The following is a 20,316-nucleotide window of genomic DNA, read 5'->3' as shown; positions in this document are numbered from 1 at the left end:
CGTTTCTCTGTCATGCTTTATTTACAAAAGCTACGACCACTTTTTTGTTCCTTTCTTTTTTTTAAATGTACTAGCCCTCAATCAAATGCCAAAAAGTGATGTTTAGACTACGATACCCAGAAACCAACGGGCTGGTTACGGCTCTACGTGCGTGCCCTCGTAGGGGAGCAGACACTGCACTGTGCTATCGAGAAGCCGGCCTCGGTGTTGGTTAGAGGTAAGTTTTTATTACTTAATTTTAATAAACAGTCTTGTGGTATAGTGAATGGAAACATGTGCGCAAACAAAACGCGCTAGTTAAGTCTGACATTTGAACAAATATGAGGAGGTATAAGTTGTTCAATTGGCTGGTGCTACCCGGTTAAGGGCTAGCGTCGGGCACGCCTATGTAGGGTAGCTGCTTCGGGGTTCCAGAGTTGTGTGCGCGGGCCCGGAGCAGTGAAGGAGACGGGTATTTTTAGCACCAGGGGAAGAGGCCAAAGACAGCCAACCAATAATCTAACGCCTGGATATATAATGTATCTGACGTCAAACATTAGCGGACATGCTAAGGATATGAACTGTCCTCGCTAGCACAGGCTTAGTCAATGTTAGGAAACAAAACTGCCCACAAGCCAGTTGAAGCTAGTTAGCTTAACTAGCCATAACGCTACAAGAGCTTTTCCATTAGTAAACATTTTAAATAGGCTGATTTACACTAGCCTTGGGTATTTTTAAGCATACCTATAAGGATGTATGACCCGTTGGTATGCATGGTATGTTGTTTTGACTAATTTTCAGAGCTCTCAGAGTGTTCCTGACAACAGTGTATCGTTATGTTGAAGCATATGACTGCTGTCAGTGTCACCCAAGCCCACAAACCAGTGCGGCTTGTCTGGCAAAACTCCGCTGGTTAATGTAGTTTACAGGTTTATGTTTTGCAGTGTGGTGTGGAGAATTTGATTGTGAACGTGTTTTGTTGTTTGTTTGTTTCTTGTTTTAAACTGTGGCATGAAGGAAGCAGTGACTTCTTACAGAAAACAACTAAATCAAGTTTTCTTTCAAGCTGAGATAAATGTATGTGATTTCAGTCTGCATTAATATCAACATGGCTTCATGTAAATGACTTGCTTTGAATTTAATGTGTTGTCATGTAACTCTATTAACATCGTATTTAAGTAAAAAAGGTTTCTATAAGTGTTTCTAATCATAGAAGGCTATGATATTAAGAGGTATCTATTGCAGAAATTGAATCTACAATCCATAGCTATCTTGTGTATAATCATCTGAAAAAGTCATATAATGGTATGCATAATACAAAAAATTGTTAGTTGAGTGTGTGGAAAAATAGTCATCTTAGTACTTCAAAAAAGTAATGGTTTAGTATATCTAAAAATGTCTTCGTAAAGAAAAAATCTAAGTATAGTAAGTTGGGAAAAAAAGTCATAGTATGGTAGTTCATCTTCTTTATATTTCACATTAAGCCCAATGTAGTTCTCTGACACGCCGAGGCGAAGCCAGTCGTCGCTGTATTTCTTTCCTCCTAAAGTAGTGTTATAGTAAGAATGGATCGAGCAGGGCGTGAGCAGAATGGTATTCAGTTGGTTGAAATCAGCAGCCATTACGCTAGATGCTTCCAAATCCTTCAAACTGTCCCTTTAATAGAATCTTTATTTTTTATAATTGGGGTAGACAAAATATAAAATTAAAATAAACTGTCACACTTCCACTAGCTTTGAATAACAATAAAAGTTGTAATCAAAATATATGTATTTTGCATTGTGCCTTTTTAATTACTCAAATAGACTTACATGAATACATTTCATACAAACATACCACAAACATGCATAGAGGGATAAAAGAAAACACAAGATTCAAGGAAATTAGCTGTAGCGCATGAACCAAATCATTTTGAATACTGTCTTGAAAGAATAAGGAGGCTCTCTGACCAGCTGCCTCTCCATGTTCCCAGTGTGTGTTGCAGGGTGATTCAGGATGGTGGACCAGCCTCTTTGGGAGCAGATAGGATCCAGCTTTGTGCAGCACTACTACCAGATGTTTGACTCTGACAGATCACAACTCGGATCCATATATGTGAGTGTCACAGAACCTTGCTTTCATTCAGTTACAAGACGTCTCATGATTCAACTTTTTCGATTTCTAAATTCAACAAATACCTTGATAAGATTGCTGGTATCTCCCTCCTTTACTAGTTGCACATATCTAGTTGAAGGCAGCGTCTGCTTACATGGGAGTGTGGTCTGTTTGGACTCGCTTGATCAATAATGAATCATCATTAACAATATATCTGACACAAAATCTAAGAATGTTATTTTGTTTTCAATTGTTTTCTTGGGGGTGGGTTGCTGTGTGTTCCCACAGTATTGCTACTTTCATTGGATTAATCAGTGTTGTGTATCATATTGTACAATCACAGATACATAATGGCAGGTCTTTTAATCTGTAAAGTAAACTTAATCTCAGCGGTCTAGCCTGGATCATTGTAATGGGCATTTGAAATTATTGGATTATTATAACGTAAAAAAACACTGATTTTAGACCTTATAATTGAAACTTCCAATCTTTTGTTTATGATGGTAATTGTTAGATTGTTGGCCCTAAAGGGAACACATTTGGAATCATGCTCTCGTATGATTTATGCATACATTAAATTGTGTCTACTTATTGACTTTTTTTCTTTATTTGGCTGATGCCTAAATAAATACATAGACCTACTACTTTAGAGGAGTTAGTTTGGGCAGGAGCACAAGTCATGTACAAATAAAACCATTTAAAGGCAATGAATTAGTCACAGGGGTGTAACGGTACACATACAGTGGGGGAAAAAAAGTATTTAGTCAGCCACCAATTGTGCAAGTTCTCCCACTTAAAAAGGAGAGAGGCCTGTAATTTTCATCCTAGGTATACCTCAACTATGAGAGACAAAATGAGAAAAGAAAATCCAGAAAATCACATTGTCTGATTTTTAAAGAATTTATTTGCAAATTATGGTGTAAAATAAGTATTTGGTCACCTACAAACAAACAAGATTTCTGGCTCTCACAGACCTGTAACTTATTCTTTAAGAGCCTCCTCTGTCCTCCACTTGTTAACTGTATTAATGGAACCTGTTTGAACTTGTTATCAGTATAAAAGACACCTCACCACAACCTCAAACAGTCACACTCCAAACTCCACTATGTTCAAGACCAAAGCTGTCAAAGGACACCAGAAACAAAATTGTAGACCTGCACCAGGCTGGGAAGACTGAATCTGCAATAGATAAGCAGTTTGGTGTGAAGAAATCAACTATGGGAGCAATTATTGGAAAATGGAAGACATACAAGACCACTGATAATCTCCCTCGATCTGGGGCTCCACGCAAGATCTCACCCCGTGGGGTCAAAATGATCACAAGAACGGTGAGCAAAAATCCCAGAACCACACGGGGGGACCTAGTCAATGACCTGCAGAGAGCTGGGACCAAAGTAACAAAGGCTACCATCAGTAACACACTACGCCGCCAGGGACTCAAATCCTGCAGTGCCATACGTGTCCCCCTGCTTAAGCCAGTACATGTCCTGGCCCGTCTGAAGTTTGCTAGAGAGCATTTAGATGATCCAGAAGAGGATTGGGGGAATGTCATATGGTCAGATGAAACCAAAATAGAACTTTTTGGTAAAAACTCAACGAGATGTGTTTGGAGGAGAAAGAATGCTGAGTTGCATCCAAAGAACACCATACCTACTGTGAAACATGGGGGTGGAAACATCATGCTTTGGGGCTGTTTTTCTGCAAAGGGACCAGGACGACTGATCCGTGTAAAGGAAAGAATGAATGGGGCCATGTATCGTGAGATTTTGAGTGACAACCTCCTTCCATCAGCAAGGGCATTGAAGATGAAACGTGGCTGGGTCTTTCAGCATGACAATGATCCCAAACACCTCGCCCGGGCAACGAAGGAGTGGCTTCATAAGAAGCATTTCAAGGTCCTGGAGTGGCCTAGCAAGTCTCCAGTATATTGCTCCATTTTCTCCGGTTCCCGAGATTGGGCTTCCAGTAGCTCTGGAGAGAGCTTTCGCACCTGTGGCCACTAACGGTCATAATTTCTCTGCTTTGTTTCAAGACCCGCATAAGAAAGCTTTTGAATGGTGGTACTTTTCCAGTTGGTCTACCTGCTCTTCACGTAGCTCTGCATGTCGTCGTTTAGGTGCTTTTTTTTTCTGGAGATAGGCACTCCTCAATCCACTCCTCCATAGTATGACCCCGCTGAAGTCGAAGTTAATCTTAAATGTTTCCATCTTATGCTTTGTAAGTTTGTTTTGTAACGGAAGAAATGTAAATATATTTATAAAACTGACAAGTCAAATCAAGCAATCTGATTGGTCGATAGCGTTTTCGCGGACCACTTTGATTACAGATTTGAAAACATCGTTGTTTGCTTTTAAAAGTAGCACAATTCATTATGTCAAACCTTGGAAAGTATCTAGATACCCCTGCCCTAATGCCAAAGGAATTGCACACTGAATATGTTTTGCAGTTTGATGTCTATGTCTGGACCGCTGCGTAAAAAGGAGGGTTTCTGCCCCGTTACTTCTCCGCTATTTTCTTGTTCCAGTTTGAAAAGCAAACTTCAGGCAGTTTGCTTTTCAGCCCAACTGTATACTGTTTTTCTCAGATGCGGAGGGATACTGACTTGTTGCGAAAAGTAACTTACAATTCTACCCGTGGTATACGCTCAGTATATCACGGCTAAGAACCAATCAGATTGCTTGATTTGACTTGTCCGTTTTATAAAACAAAGTATTGAGATGAACTTTTGTTTTTGACCAAATACTTATTTTCCACCATAATTTGCAAACAAAGTCTTTAAAAATCAGACAATGTGATTTTCTGGATTATTTTTTTCTCATTTTGTCTCTCATAGTTGAGGTATACCTGGGATGAAAATTACAGGCCTCTTTCATCTTTTTAAGTGGGAGAACTTGCACAATTGGTGGCTGACTAAATACTTTTTTGCCCCACTGTAAGTCACGGTCCGGTTAAGGACTCACGGTTTTGCAAACCGGGCAAAAACACACATTTGTAAGGATATGTTTATTTTCATTTACTAAAAAAACAGACTGTAATGCATGTATCACATACAGAAACAATTCTCTTTCTGGGGACTGAGTCTGCATTTTGACGACCGACAACTTTGGTAAAAGAGAAATGTTTTAAATTATAAAAATAAGGAACATTTAAAACACTTCTTTATTACTCTGTGCGAACAGTGAATAAACACTTCAGCAGAAGGCCACAGGTCACACTGGACTAGGACACTGAAAAACATCTCTTATGCTATGACACGGAAAATACAAACTAAAACTTGACTTGAACACAACTCTCTCTGCGTCGTTGTTCTTGCTGACCACGAATTGTGTACACTAGTGTAATTTACTCACAGCCCAGACAGCTTTCTGTGCTAACCTTAACACCTGTTGCCTTCAGCATACAGTTAGTATTGAATCCATTTTAGAACAATGTTTTTTTAGCTTTACTTGTGTATAAGTAGGTTGTAGGTTACACCAGGAAACTATACTTTCTGTATTTTAACTCAGTTTTACGCATCAAATAATCATCATAATCAATTAGATATGTTAGCTACAGTGTAACTAAGGAAAATGACACAATGTAGTCATTGAGTGTCATAAGTCCCATCAAAAAATCCTTCTGACTCCCAAAACGACAACTTAATTTCAAACAGATGGAACTTTGAGCTAAGCTAATATCATTAGAGTTGTGTTATGTGACTTTTTTGGAGGCCCTTTCATCTGTAAATAGAATTGTGTGCAACTCATATTTTACCCATTTCTTTCTTGATCTATTTATCTTTGTCTCTTCACACAGATTGATGCATCATGCCTTACATGGGAAGGACAGCAGTTCCAAGGAAAAAGAGCGATTGTTGAAAAGCTCACTGTGAGTCTATAACTTAGGCTATATACAGAGTTGATGTGTAACGGGTGGTGTTTGGCCTACGTACGAAACACACTGGTGAATGAGTGGTGCACGAATGAGTCCTTAAAGCTGGAAAAGGGTTAGCATTTTACCACTTCTGCTTTCCTCGTCTCAAAGCCAAAACTATTTTTAGTTTGACCCCGGAAATAAGATCTGTGGTTAACAAAAGCATAAGGGATTTTCAATTTTGTTCTACGACATACAATCTGTCAGTAAATACACTACTTGTGAATGTCCGAAGCTTCTAGAGTATGTGTCATTAAAACAGAGGCTGCTAACAAATGACACAACTAAACGTCATCACGCTAAACATTAGCCGCCTTTAGCTTAGCGTCGGTGATGCAAAGCCATATGACTGTGATGCAGTTCCTATATAGCCTAGCTTTTTACTTCTACTTTTAAGCTTCCAACATGTATACAATAGGTGTTAAAGGTCCCATGTCATGCTTTTCTGGTTATTACCCGTCCCCTTAACCTCTTAAGCCCTGAGCCTGTTTTTCCAGGTTTCAGGCTCCAAAATGCCACTAACAAAGCAAAGACTATATCTTCACTTCTAAAAGGGGTAAATTAATCATCTTTTCTCTCAAAGCAAGGTTACATCTGTGAGTTGGATGTAGAAGTGTCAGAATCAATATAGATGTTTTTATTTTAAAGTCAATTCAGATGGAACATAGTAAAAACATGTAAATTATAATGTCCGCCTAAAAAAAAAACATTACTTATAATGAAAACCACCCTTGAATGATGGGTTAGTAGACTAAAAGCTTTAGGAATCCAAACAATAACATATAATAAGTACCCTGTATCAAGATTGGTGCAAAACAAGTGAAATTTGATCTTTTTAGAGAGGTTTAGAAAAATAAAATCCAGGCGGACTCACCTCTGGGTAATTTGGGAACCATCGGTTCCATTTGACCTTTTTCACTGTAAAAATAATTGTATTACTTTGAATTATCACTATAGGTATTCATTCCATCCAAATACAACCGTTGTGTAAAAATAAAAAAAACATACTCTGTTATCCTCTTAGGCCCCACAATGCTAACAGTGAGCCTCTGGATTAGCCCCGAGCGAAAAATGCTAACCTATTACTGCACCGGAAGTCACTCCTAGCTCCCTTATTACTTATCCCAACTGCACATCCAACACATAGTTTATGATCTTAAAGACACAGAATCTAACGGTGCCCACCTCAACACTGAAAGATACAAACTTGCAACGTTATCAACAAAAACGTAAATCAAAAGAAGTGGCGCTAGATAGCTACACAATGCTAACATGGCTTACCTTTGTCTTTGTCTGGTCTAAACTGGTCTTCAATGGCATTAAAACGATAACAACGATGATGTAGTTAATCCATAGGGTTAATATCCAATGTGGCTGTGTCCCCTTTGAAATGTTCTGATAATCTATAAGCAATAAAACTGCAATTCCGTTATCTGCTGTCCGCTCTGTGCTCCGTGCACTCTGGGTCCTGCAATTCCTGCTTCCTTACGGTAGTAAACAATAAATGAAGTCAGCTGCGTAATGTTCTTACGCTGGCTGGCATTCTTCATACTTTACGCAGGACCATATCTCTGGAACCCATTGGTCGATTTGGGTGATTTACACCTTTTTCCTAACCAAAATATCCAATAGAATCGAGGGGCAGTTCCCAAATCCACGTAAACATTACCATAGAACCATATAATAGAGAAGCAAACAAAGCACATCTGAAAGTACAAGCCTGGACGGCAAAACTTTATACCCAGTATATTGCCATAAATATGATGGTGGATTATCAGTAAAAAATTCTACGTGACACAAAGACATTGGATTAACTTTGAGTGACGTTTTTATTCCAGTGAACACAACTTTTGATCACAAATTTAAAAAAAAGGTAAGACGTAATTATTGTAATATTTTTGAAACCGGATGTTTACTTTCTCTTTTCTGGCTGATAGCTCCGCAATTTGGGGTCCTACAGTGATGACATTACATGTGTGGAATCTGTGGAGTCTCAGCTTTAATCGGATATCTTGTTTATGCAGTGACGATAAGTAATAAGCGCATTGCTACCGTGAGTGCTGTGCAAAAGTCCGTTAGCATTAGTTAGCATTTTTTCGCTCCATGCTAATTCAAAGGCTTGGTATTACTCTTGTGTTTCTTTTAGCTAAAAATGGTTCATATTGTTAGTTAGCTGAGTTTCTTATCGTTAAAAGGGTATGGAACATTAATAGTTTCATAAATGTTAAGAAGCCCTGAGACATAGTCTCGTAAAAAAAACGGTGGGGGGGGGTCCAATTGGGGGACCCTCGGGGTTAAGAGGTTAAGTACACAAATGACATCACCCATCTTCTTCTTCACTATTGTCTTCATCTCCTCCTGGCTTTCTCCTGTTCAGACCCTCCTGGTCTCTTCAGTGTACTCTAATTTCCTTTTCCTCTTTCTGTTCATCCTGATCACTTCTCAGATATGTCTTTGTGTTGTTGTTGACTCACTCCAGCTTCTCTGGCCTGCAAGAGTCTACTTGTGAAAAGCACTGGTACAAATGCTTGTATAACTTTACACGTTAGGGCCAAGTAGCTAATAAGTAGCATATGATAAATATAAAATCAGAAAGTATTTATCAAACGCACACAGGCAGCTGTATTTAGACCCAGTTTGACGGTAACGGATGTATCCTGGTTTCATTTATCAGCCTCATTGCTGTGATGTGTAATATACGTGGATTTAATAGTACGCATAGTTTAGCAAATAAAGTGATCGATCTCCCAGCTAGCGTTGTCTGCGTAGTATTTTGTAACGTAACGTCCCAAACAGCGACCGTCTGTTAAACGCTATCGATTCAAACGCCAGCGTTTTATTAATATTTTGTTTCAAGCTCTCGTCCTTAGTAAAAACAAAACCAGTGGACGGGGAAATGCTCCAAGGGGAAGCTGATCCACCTTCAGGTGCTGGGAAAGCTCGGTCTCTCCGCAGCTGTGTGAGCAGCGGTCTTTGAATGCCGCTCCGCAGTTTAATGCAGGGCTGTAGCTGCGTTTTTAACGGGCCTAAGATGATATTTAAAATAATTAACTTTTAATGAATGTACTGATTGTTTTGTTGCTTGAGAAGCTTGTGGACATAGTGTAGGTTTGTTTCTACAAGTACAGTTCTAGGGACACAAAAGTTAGGGGGGCAGCTGGGGGGGCAATGGTCTACAGTGGGGAGCTGCCCCCCCTTTCCCCCCCGTAGATCCACCCCTGGTCAGCCGCTAACTTTACATGCACACAGAAAGCTGGTTGTAGGTAACCGGAACCTATTTACACAACACACTCTCACTCCATAATCGTCCAGGAGCGACGTTTGGTCAGGTTCCCGTGGCCTGCAGTTGTGACGCTCGTAGGCTCCTTCAGCTTCATAAAGGGACGCAAATAGCTTTCAACTGATGGCAATGTATTCCCATCTGCGGCGGGATTTGACGCTCATGGAAGCACGGTATTCGTTTGTGTCGGCTGCCCTTAAAGGCAATGTGAGCGTCCATTCCCATTGGATAAGGAGAATTGTACACCCGGAAGTAAGTATTCCCTTTACTGTCGATTGATTTTACAGTGATATTTGCTCTACTCATCAACTAAAAAACACCAGATTATTCTTGTTAATTACACAACATTGATTGGTTTAAATTGTGTGCAATGCTTTTGTATTTTTCCCCTTCGATTCGGAGAAACAAATATTTTTTCGGAGTAAAGGATGGCAGAAGACACGACACTACACAGAATCCCCAGCTATCGTTTAGGACTACACCATGTGTTCTGTTTGACAAACCCCATTTTTTTTCACCATTCATTCCAATGGCTGGCGTCTATGTCACGTGATCTTCAAATTTCTCCCTGCAGAAAAAAAAAACATGGCCGAACTTCGTTTTATTCTCGGTGGAAAATGCATATTTTAAAGTTAGTTTGCGCATTAAAATACGTTTTGATGTCATTTGATGCGAGAAATATGAGTTGTTATTTCAGATTATGTGTGCAGTGGACGTACATGATCTTTAGTTTGCTAGTTATTACGAAGATTACTTCAGGAAATTGTGTCCATAGAACGTTTTCATTGTTACCAAGGTGGTTGCTAGGGACGCTGCTATCGATATTATTTCTGTTATGTTGTGTAACTGTTTAATGGTGTTATCTTTATTGCTACCCCCTTCCCCGTCAATGTATAGTGTTGGTCCACAGCGCAAACGTATTAGTTTAACAAAATCCGCATCTAAAATGGTGGCATAGATACGTTATTTTCCCCTGTGCAATTCCAGTCTCACATCTCACATCACATCCTCATTAACAAATACTGGAAACAGACCGAAAACATTTAAAAAAAATAAAATAATACTTTATTCCGAGTGTGCTTGCTTTTCTCTTTGAAAGTCATCACATAACGGCATTGTAATACACGGTTCGGCTGCATTAAATATTACATATCTGCCTTAGTTCTCTATTTACACAATACGTCTCCTTGCAGTATCAACACTAATTCGGCTGACTTTTATATTTGATCCAATTGGTAGATAGGCTGTATTTACACCATAAAAGTGCACAGCTGATATAAAGGGACACCTAGTGGTTAAAGTATGTTATTGAATTTCATTATTTTTATTATTAGATATGAATAGGATCCCTATAAAGTATATTCATTACTCGTTATTCTCTACTAATAGTTAATTAAAGACTGTATATAATGACTATTTTGCACATCCCTTTCAAGATTTCAAGATTTTCTAAGGTTTATTGACATATCATATTCACAAACGGTGTAGTTATGCAATGAATGAAAAACTTGGGTCCCAGGTTCCTCAATAGTGCATTACAAGACATATATCAATATTTGTGCATACCTCCAGCCTTGTTAACTATGTTGAAGCACTTATTTTAACTCATATTATACATATTATACTCTTATAAGATGTATGTAGATATTTCATCTCCGGCCTTGTCAGGTATTGAACAATCAATAAATAAATAAAGAACACAGAATTATTAAATATAAAACACAGAATTTGTGTGATTATATTGTGAGGTTTCCTATCCCCTAAACCTCCAGGGATGTACACAGTTTAATACTGGCAACTTCTTATTATGGGAAATACGAAAACGTCATTTTAAAACTACAACTCCCAGTAGAGACGTGCCATAGAACATGTCGCGAAACACAATAGCCAGCATGTTTAGTTCTGAGGACGGGGTGGGGGAGGGGGGGGACCCGTTCAAATCCAGTTTTGGACAGTCTGCCGTGGTTCCATCCCATTTCAAGTGCTGTTTGACGCTCGGCGTAACCCTCGGAGCACACTCCAATCACAGAGCTTGAGGACTATCACGGGGTTTGTCCAAGCCCCCAGGAAGTGCGCCGGACTCAGATGAAAATATTTGTGCTGGCCAAACGGCTGTACTACACTTCCGTTTGGTTGCCAGGCCCGGAAACACTTTTTCCCATTGACTTACATGAGGAAAGAGTGGTCTGTAAATCATTGGATAATTTTTTTTAAACTAAATAAACTACCCAGTATGAACACTTGTATAGCCCTTATTAAAAACATTAGTTCCTCAAGTTGTAATAATCTGCTAATAACGTTATTCTGAGAGTTATTTCCCTCTGCATTATGAACGCGCATCTAACCCACGGGACCGCGCCGCCCGGCACGTTCATGTTACGTGTCCCGACCAATCAGAGCACCCTGTGCTCACAGGGAGGGTGGGGGCTGGAGCTATTGGAGCTACAACGAGTCGTTAAAGGCAGAGAGTGAAATTCAGTGAATACACGTAGTTTACAGAGATGCTGTTTGAGAAACCAATTTGAGTTGCGTTTATCTTTACCCATGGATGCACAATAAGAACGGACCCATATCGTCTTACTGCCATTCCACGGAGCTGTAATAATGGATATATTGCACATGTTTGCTGTAATTCATTATCATACTACATGGGCTGTATGATTAAATCTTGTACCGTAAATGTTGTATTAAATAAAGTTAATATTACCGACGTTAGATTAACGTCCCTGTAGCTTCTTATTGCACTAAGAAGCGTATTGCACTATATATATATATATATATATATATATATATATATATATATATATATATATATATATATATATATATATATATATATATATATATATACATACACATAGAGTGCAATCATTATTTCATGCTAAATGAAGCTCTGTTGCTTGGATATCACTAGATCCTGTTACAGCGTAATATAAGTACATAACAATTGATGTGTACATTAGCATAATTACTAGCTAGCCGCTAGCTGCTAACTGCCGCCTCGTTCATATCAAATCCATCATAATAACAAGCCATTACCATGCTGTCATGAACGCGCGGTGCTGTTACGTGTACGCAAATTGACGTGCTTGATGTGAACGAGCATTTTGGTTAAAGTTGCGCGTGCGCTATGAGCGCACATACGGGTACTTCTCAGGCATGCCGGGTAATCTGTGACGTTTCGCTCTCTCAAAAGTTGGGCCATTTTATCATCATGCGCCAATGAGCAACTCTAATAGGAATGAATGAGGCCCCGCCTCCCACGCTGTATCCAGTTCTTATTATACATCCATGGGTTTGTCAAGCGAAGCAGAGAGAATACTTACTTCCGGGTGTAATATTCTCTAAAGCAAATGAGCTGCTCCGACCCTCGGTCCTGACGGACTCCAACTTGTGTTTATTAATCAAACAAATAAATAAACACAAGGATAATTATGTGTTATTTTTTAGTAAATGGAGAATTGCACAGGGGAAAATAATGTAGGCGATCTATGCCAAGATTTTAGATGCGGATTTTGTTAAACTAATACGTTTGCGCTGTGGACCAACACTATACATTGACGGGGAAGGGGGTAGCAATAAAGATAACACCATTAAACAGTTACACAACATAACAGAAATAATATCGATAGCAGCGTCCCTAGCAACAAGTAGTTAATAATAATAAAAGACATTAAGAAAAAGGCATTTTAAACAGTCATTAAAAAGCAACGCAATCTACCTGCATTGCATTACTCTAAACGTGTAATAACGTGCTTTAACCAGTAGGTGGTTTGGGTTAAAAAGCTGTCAAGTTTACAGTGTTAACAAAATAAAATATACTGCTTTTTCTGGTTTAGTTTACGACGGATATATTTAGTTATTGTTTTGATATTTGTAACACAAAAGCGATGGAAAAAACCCACAGCAACACAGAAAAGATGGTCTTAACATGACCCAGGGATCTAGTAGTTAATAAAAAACAATAATATCAAAACAAAATATTACTACTAACTTTATTGTGAAATTCAAACTGAACGGTAAAAGAATAGCTTCCGGTCTATTCTGAGCCCGATCTCTTTAGATAAATAAAAATAAAGAACTACGACAGATGTGTAATATATTTAATGCAGCCGAACCATTTATTACAATGCATTCATGTGATGACTTTCAAAGAGTAAAGCAAGCACTGCTGAATAAAGTATGATTTTATCTTTTACGAAACGTTTTTTTTCATATGGAATGAAGTTGGAGGTCAACCAGTCACAGAGCTTGAGAACTAATCACGGGGTTTGTCAAACAGAGCACATGGTGTAGTCCTAAACGATAGCTGGGGATTCTGGGTAGTGTAGTGTCTTCTGCCAACCTTTACTCCGAAAAAACATTTGTTTCTCCGAATCGAAGGGGAAAAATACAAAAGCATTGCACACAATTTAAACCAATCAATGTTGTGTAATTAACAAGGATAATCTGGTGTTTTTTAGTCGATGAGTAGTGCAGATATCACTGTAAAATCAATCGACAGTAAGGGGAATACTTACTTCCGGGTGTACAATTCTCCGTTATCCAATGGGAATGGACGCTCACATGGCCTTTAAGGGCAGCCGACACAAACAAATACCGTGCTTCCATGAGCGTCAAATCCCGCCGCAGATGGGAATACATTGCAATCAGTTGAAAGCTATTTGCGTCCCTTTATGAAGCTGAAAGATCCTAGGAGCGTCACAACTGCACGCCACGGGACCCTGACCAAACGTCGCTCCTGGACGATTATGGAGTGAGTGTGTTGATTTACATGCACTGTTGTAACCTGATTACTGTAAGTACCTGTGAAAGGTGCTATAATAAATAAACCTATTATTATTATTATAATTACCATGTAAACATACAGGAGCCAAGTAATGGCAAACCGATTCCTCCCCAACCTATTTAGGGTTGTAAAACCCCTAAGTACAATTTTATTGAGGATAATACTTGTTTTTCTTATATTTTATAAATACATTTAGGTGAAAATAGCCAAAGATCTTAAGTAAATGTTTTGACTCCTATATTTTTGTGTGCTTTTCCTGTGTGTGCCAGGGTCTACCCTTCACAAAAATAGCGCATAGTATAACAGCGCAGGACCACCAGCCAACTCCAGACTGCTGCATCTTGAGTATGGTTGTAGGACAGCTAAAAGTAAGTAGCACTATCCTTTGTACCTTATTTTAAAGCATGTTAAGCATGTCATTTGTTTCGCAATTTAATAATCACACATTGAATGCTAGGGAATGTATGTTTCATTTTTGTACCTGTGTTCCAATTATTTCTGTTACCATACTATCAAACAGACAAACTATGAAGGTTCCTTTAAGAGAATACCCACCTTTGTCCACATATTGGGTAGTACTCCCCAACCCCTTTGCACAATTTGAATATGTGACCCGTGCTATTGAAATCCTTCGAGATTTATGAGAAAAACTCATTTTGATCAGTTTAGGATGTGGTTGATTCTAAACAAACAAAGTCTTGGCTTTCAGAATATCACATTTGTATTGTAATATTCATAAAAATAAATATATAGTTTTGAGGCTTGTTAAGATTTGTCAACTTGTCAAGGATCACATCTCCTCTCAGTCTGATCAGCACCGCTTCCCTCCCTCTCTACCTCTTCCCCCTACGTCACCCTGAAGTAAGGAAGGACAGGCTGATAGTAACACGACAGGGCCCAGGACAGTGGCTATTGGCCTTAAGAATATAAAAAATGAGTTGAAGCTTGTGAAGATACAATAACGAGCGCTGAACGGGGCATCTTAGGCTGGAGCCACACGAGGACGATAACGCAAACGGACCGAAATCGTTGTAAAAAAGTCTTCCGTCCACACGCAACAGGCACCAGAAACGTGTCCGTTCACACGAGACTGCTCGAAAACGCTGGAGACGCTGTAATACATATGCCACGCCTGAAAGTGGCGCTGTATTCCTGCCACAAAAGCAGCGAAGAAGGTTTCCCACGAATGGTTGCCATGGTTGCCCTTCTGTTTATTCTCCGCTGTGGACGCTCTGGCTCTTTTTCACCCTCCCCGAGGCAAGCGTTTGCTCCTGCTGTAATTCTCTCCGGTAGTCCACCAGCAGATGACAAACAACCACCTCTCCGCCTCTTCCAAGGGACGAGGGGGCCGTGCGGCAGTTTCAGCTAGAATTTTTTTCGCCGGTCAACATGTCCGTTAAAGTTTAAATCTTCCGGACAAAATTAAAAAAGTGCCGGTCAGAGGTCTTCTTTGTTATTTATTGAGCTTTAAAACAAATGAATAACGACTGTATATAATAATAAAAAACGGAGCCTCTCTTTTCCTCCCCCTCTTCTGACAGCCCAGCAGCTGATCTCTGAGCAGGAGAGGTGGGGAGAGGCTTGCTGATTGCTTCAACGTTATCAGGACATGATCGTATAGACGTAAACCAGGGTTTCTGCTAGGATTTTTTCTCGCCGGTCAAATGTCCGAACAGAATTTATTTTAACGGACAAATTTGAAACTTACCGTTCATGTTTCAATAATAATAATAATAATTGTGTAGCAGAGTTTCCGTTAGCAGGTAATTACCGGACTATGACCGGATATGCTGATGTTTAAAACTCAGTTAAAGGTGGGGGTAGGTACGTTTCAGAAACCGGCTCGAGATACACTTTTTGTTATATTCCATGGAATGCTCTTAACATCCCGATAGCAATAAATATCTTAAGTGCTTTCAGATTCATTTTTCAATAAATGATTCCACAAACAACAAACAACATAATTATTACATTCAAAGAAACTACTTGTAGTAGATGAAGTACATTATTCAAAAGTTTACATTCACTTTGAATAATAATACGGGAGAAACGGATCCTCTCTTTTCCCCTCTCCCTCCCTCTCTCTCCTGATAGCCCGTCAGTTTCTCATACAGTGCGCAGGTGATCATGCAGCAGCTGATCCGATCTCTGTCTCGCGTCCGGTTACACTTCACTCGCGTTTATGTGCATATCGATCCGATCCAGCTCTCCTGATCGGCCTTTATAGAGAACACAGATCAAACTATTAAGAGTGAATATCGGCCGATAATGATTGGCGGCCAATCGATCGGAGAATCGGACATTTTGACCGGCAGGTTTTGAATTTACCGGTTTTTATTCAATTTTACCAGCCAAAAACCGGTAATTACCGGCTAACGGAAACCCTGGCGTAAACACGGAGCCGTTTGCCCCCCCCCAGAGCAGTTCGTTTATAGATCTACCCACCTTGGGACCTGTTATCGTTATCGTTATCGTTTTCTGCGTTTCCATGTCGGCTTCGTGTGGCCGAACCGTCTATATGATAGCGAAATGTAGCAGATACGACCGTTATCGTCCTCATGTGGACAGGGCCTTAGAGGCAGAGTCATTATAACAGGCGATGTGTGTTTTGTGTGTGTGAAAATACACACACACACACACACACACACACACACACACACACACACACACACACACACACACACACACACACACACACACACACACACACACAAAAATACACACACACACACAAAAATACACACTCAAGTTACTAAAAATCCTCTTCGTAATGGAAAGACTCGAAAGCTGATGCGATAACATGCTTGTCCTCAAGGATGCTCACAATGTGTTTGCCTACAAGACGAATGCACAGGATAACCATTAGGGCTGCTCAATCGTTGCAAAAATCCTAATTATGATAATTGACAATATTTACCATAATGACTCATTGACTTTGTAAACATCTTGTATTTAGAAATAACTTTTTGTTTATCTCTAAGTGGTTGACCAATCACAACAGAGCCGGGCTGCTAACGAGCCAGACTGGGCTCTGGTTTCAGACAGAGGGTGAAAAGAGGTGCTGCAGCAGTAGACAGTAGAGGCACAAAATACAAATATGAACCTGAAAATGAGCATTATAGGGCCCCTTTAACACGATCTGCTGCTAAATACAATCACTGTATTGCTGACTTTGTTCTGAACCCCGACTATTTCTGTTTGTGTGTGTGTTTGCAGGCAGATGACGACCCCATCATGGGTTTCCACCAGAGTTTCATCCTGAAGAACATTAACGACGCGTGGGTGTGCACCAATGACATGTTCAGGCTGGCCATTCACAACTTTGGATAACTCCCCCTTCTCCACTCTGGTGGGCAGGGGCGGCCATAGTGAAGGGCATCACGTGATGAAGTACGGAGGGAGGGGAAGGGAGAGAGGAAGAGGGAACACTCGTCCCTCCCTCCTGCTCTCTCATTTACGCCTGCTTGACAAAACAAGCAAACACCGGATTCTAGATGTCAATCACTGAACCTCATCCAGGTGGTTTCTTTTTCAGACCACCACAGCCAGTAGAACTGCGACGCGTTTCTTTGCTCAGAGCCGGCGAACCAATCAGATGCCCCTGTCTGCCACTCCGCTGATCTGCATGGCCCTGGGAGCACCCCCCACCCCCCCCCCCCCCTCTCCCCCCATTACAATATCCACACATCCACAGATGACCTCCATTCATGCCCTGCTCTCCACCCTTCTTTACTAAATCCTTCCCAACTCTACTGTTGACTGCACTCAGTTCTGTTAGCACTGTCATTGACCGGGTTGGAAATCCGTGTTCAGGTTCATCAGTTCTTGTGTTTTAAGTTGTTTTTAGATCCTACTTGTATGTTGCCTCATTGTGTTTAACTTCCAATTATTAACTTTGCCATGAGTCGCTGACATGCCAGGTTTTGCTCTTGCAAACCAAAGAAACATGGAGGACATAAAGTCTCACCATGCTGTGTGATTGGCTCCTGCATTTTCCCTCTTTTTCTCCATCCCTCTTGCTCTCTCTGTCTCTCACACGTCTGGCATTTAACATGGACAACAGCCGCCATAGACAATAAAACCTGGACTTTTTTCTTAACGGTGTCTCTTCATATCATTCTCTACAGCTGATTGATTTCCAAATTGTTCACTTACCCCTCCACAGCAAGTCTTATTGAAAGTATTTAAAGCTGGAGAAGGCAGTATATTTATGCCTCACTGGGCAAGAATTGCAAAATGACCTTTTGGAATATTGTAATTCAAGTATTGAGTAGTTTGCCAGAGAGAAAAGGAGACTTTAGCAAATCGTAACAAGAGAATTTAGCCAATCAAAGAATCACAAATAAACTGCCTCCCCCAGCTTTGAGTGCATCTGATTTTGGCTTTTTGCAAATGAGTCACCTTACTCCAGAGGATCAGCTGGACAATTGACAATTTCTCATTTATATCTATTTTGATCCAATTGACTGAAATGTTCAAATAAATGCCAAATCGTAATTATGTAGATACTGACCTTATTAAGTGGACCGTGTGTCGGACAGATGTGACCAGGCCACCTAACTACAATTTGTCAACGCTGTTATAAAAGTCACTCTATTACCCATGCATGAGTTGCATTCATAGTCATGACTCCGTGTTGCCTTACATGGAAATGAAACAAATGAGTTTCATAGAGTGAAGTACACAGATTTTAAACTTGAGAATAAAATAGCTTTAATTATAGATCTGTGCTCAGTATCATAAGATGCCATGAGTCACCGTTTCAGGCAAAAATAACTGGCTGCATGATTTGTTAAAAAGATCTAATTGCGATCATTCTGACTGATATTGCATATGCGATACATAAAGTTTGAGGAAATGATCATTATTGTACCATTATTCTAATTTTCCTTGCGAAAGTCTCAAGAATAAAACTAAGTTTACAGAATGAGATGCACCACTTCAATACTCAGAATAATACAGAAATGGTATATCTTGCTTTAACCAATATTGCGCTTCCTGCAATTATGATATTGCACTAGCCCATATTGCGGCATCTGTGAAATCGCAGACCTAGAAAAAACACTGGATGGTTAATCCCAGTCAAGGGTAGCTGTAACCCAATATTCTAAAAGGTGCTACTAGGGTTTATCCCCTACAGCGGTTGATACCGTACAGCCAATACGAAAGCAAATTCATTTGATATGTGAAGAAAGCGTCAAGCAATGATGAGCATGGAAATACTCAAGTAAAGTACAAGTAACTCAACATGTTAAGTACAGTAAAGTAAATGTACTTCCCACCTCTGGTGTCAAGATAGGATTGCAGATGTTCCAGGAAGAGAAGCATGTATCTCAACTGTTGCCATAGTGACAGCTTGACCTGATATATATTTGGTGCCAGCCCATTGCGAAACCAGCACATAAGAAGACAATAGGGTTGGGCACAAGTGTCCTCACTGTATCCTCTCATGTTTCACAGTCTTATGTAATCAGCTTAATATCCAAACTAGTCAATAGGAGAATTACACGTGGCCGCCAAGGTGTAGCTCTGTGAACAGTAATGTTAGAAATGGGTCTACGTGCTGTGTTGAGTTGACAACTGATTCAGGTCAAAACTGCTCGACATTTGACGTACAATTTTGTAACAACTAAACGGCGTACAACTATTTTCCAAGAAGGAACTCCGAATATAAATTAAAATACTGTTAATACCAGCAATCAAAGCACACAATATCTTATTAACTGGAACCTTTAAAAGGGAGAAAAGCCAGTGTTTTATTAGCTGCCTCAAAACCTTCAGGATTTGGAGAGGATCTTCAGAGGAGTGGACCACAATCCCTCCTGAAATGTTCAGCGTCTGACCACTGTGCTGTCCAACAAGGGTTTCTCCACCAAGTACTAACACATGACATGCTTTGCAAGGGGATCAAATTTCCCACAGTTAAATGCAAATCAATTTTTATCTTTTATATCATGTCTATTTCTGGATTTTTTATTCTCACTGTTAAAATAAACCTACCATTACAATTATAGACTGTTCATTTAAAAGTGGGCAAATGTACTAAATCTGCAAGGGATCAATACTTATTTCCTCCACTGTATAATGTAATCAGGACACCAAAAAAAGGTAACTGTATTCCCTTACAGTTACATTAAATAATGTAATCAGATTGCTGTTAAATGTTTTGGATTACGCGTAACTAGTAATTGTGACATATATCAATTTTAAAGTCTCCTTCTCAACCCTGACCATTATATACAAATGTATGAAACACCATATA

The 20,316-nt window shown here is 39.7% G+C and overlaps 1 protein-coding gene across 1 annotated transcript; it reads left to right on the top strand.

Annotated features, from left to right (window-relative positions):
- Nucleotides 1-97: 97 nt before the first annotated feature.
- nutf2 (nuclear transport factor 2) lies at nt 98-18,153 on the top strand. The gene is made up of 5 exons (XM_079682035.1): nt 98-217; nt 1,952-2,073; nt 5,869-5,940; nt 14,324-14,422; nt 17,271-18,153. The coding sequence occupies exons 2-5, from the start codon at nt 1,975-1,977 to the stop codon at nt 17,382-17,384; spliced, it is 384 nt and encodes a 127-aa protein (XP_079538161.1). The 5' UTR covers nt 98-217; nt 1,952-1,974; the 3' UTR covers nt 17,385-18,153.
- Nucleotides 18,154-20,316: the final 2,163 nt, after the last annotated feature.

The sequence above is a fragment of the Notothenia rossii genome, assembly GCF_949606895.1.
Source record: "Notothenia rossii genome assembly, chromosome: 5".
NCBI lineage: Eukaryota > Metazoa > Chordata > Actinopteri > Perciformes > Nototheniidae > Notothenia > Notothenia rossii.
The sequence above is the reverse complement of the archived record's forward strand: the minus strand, read 5'-3'. Positions and strand labels throughout refer to the sequence as shown.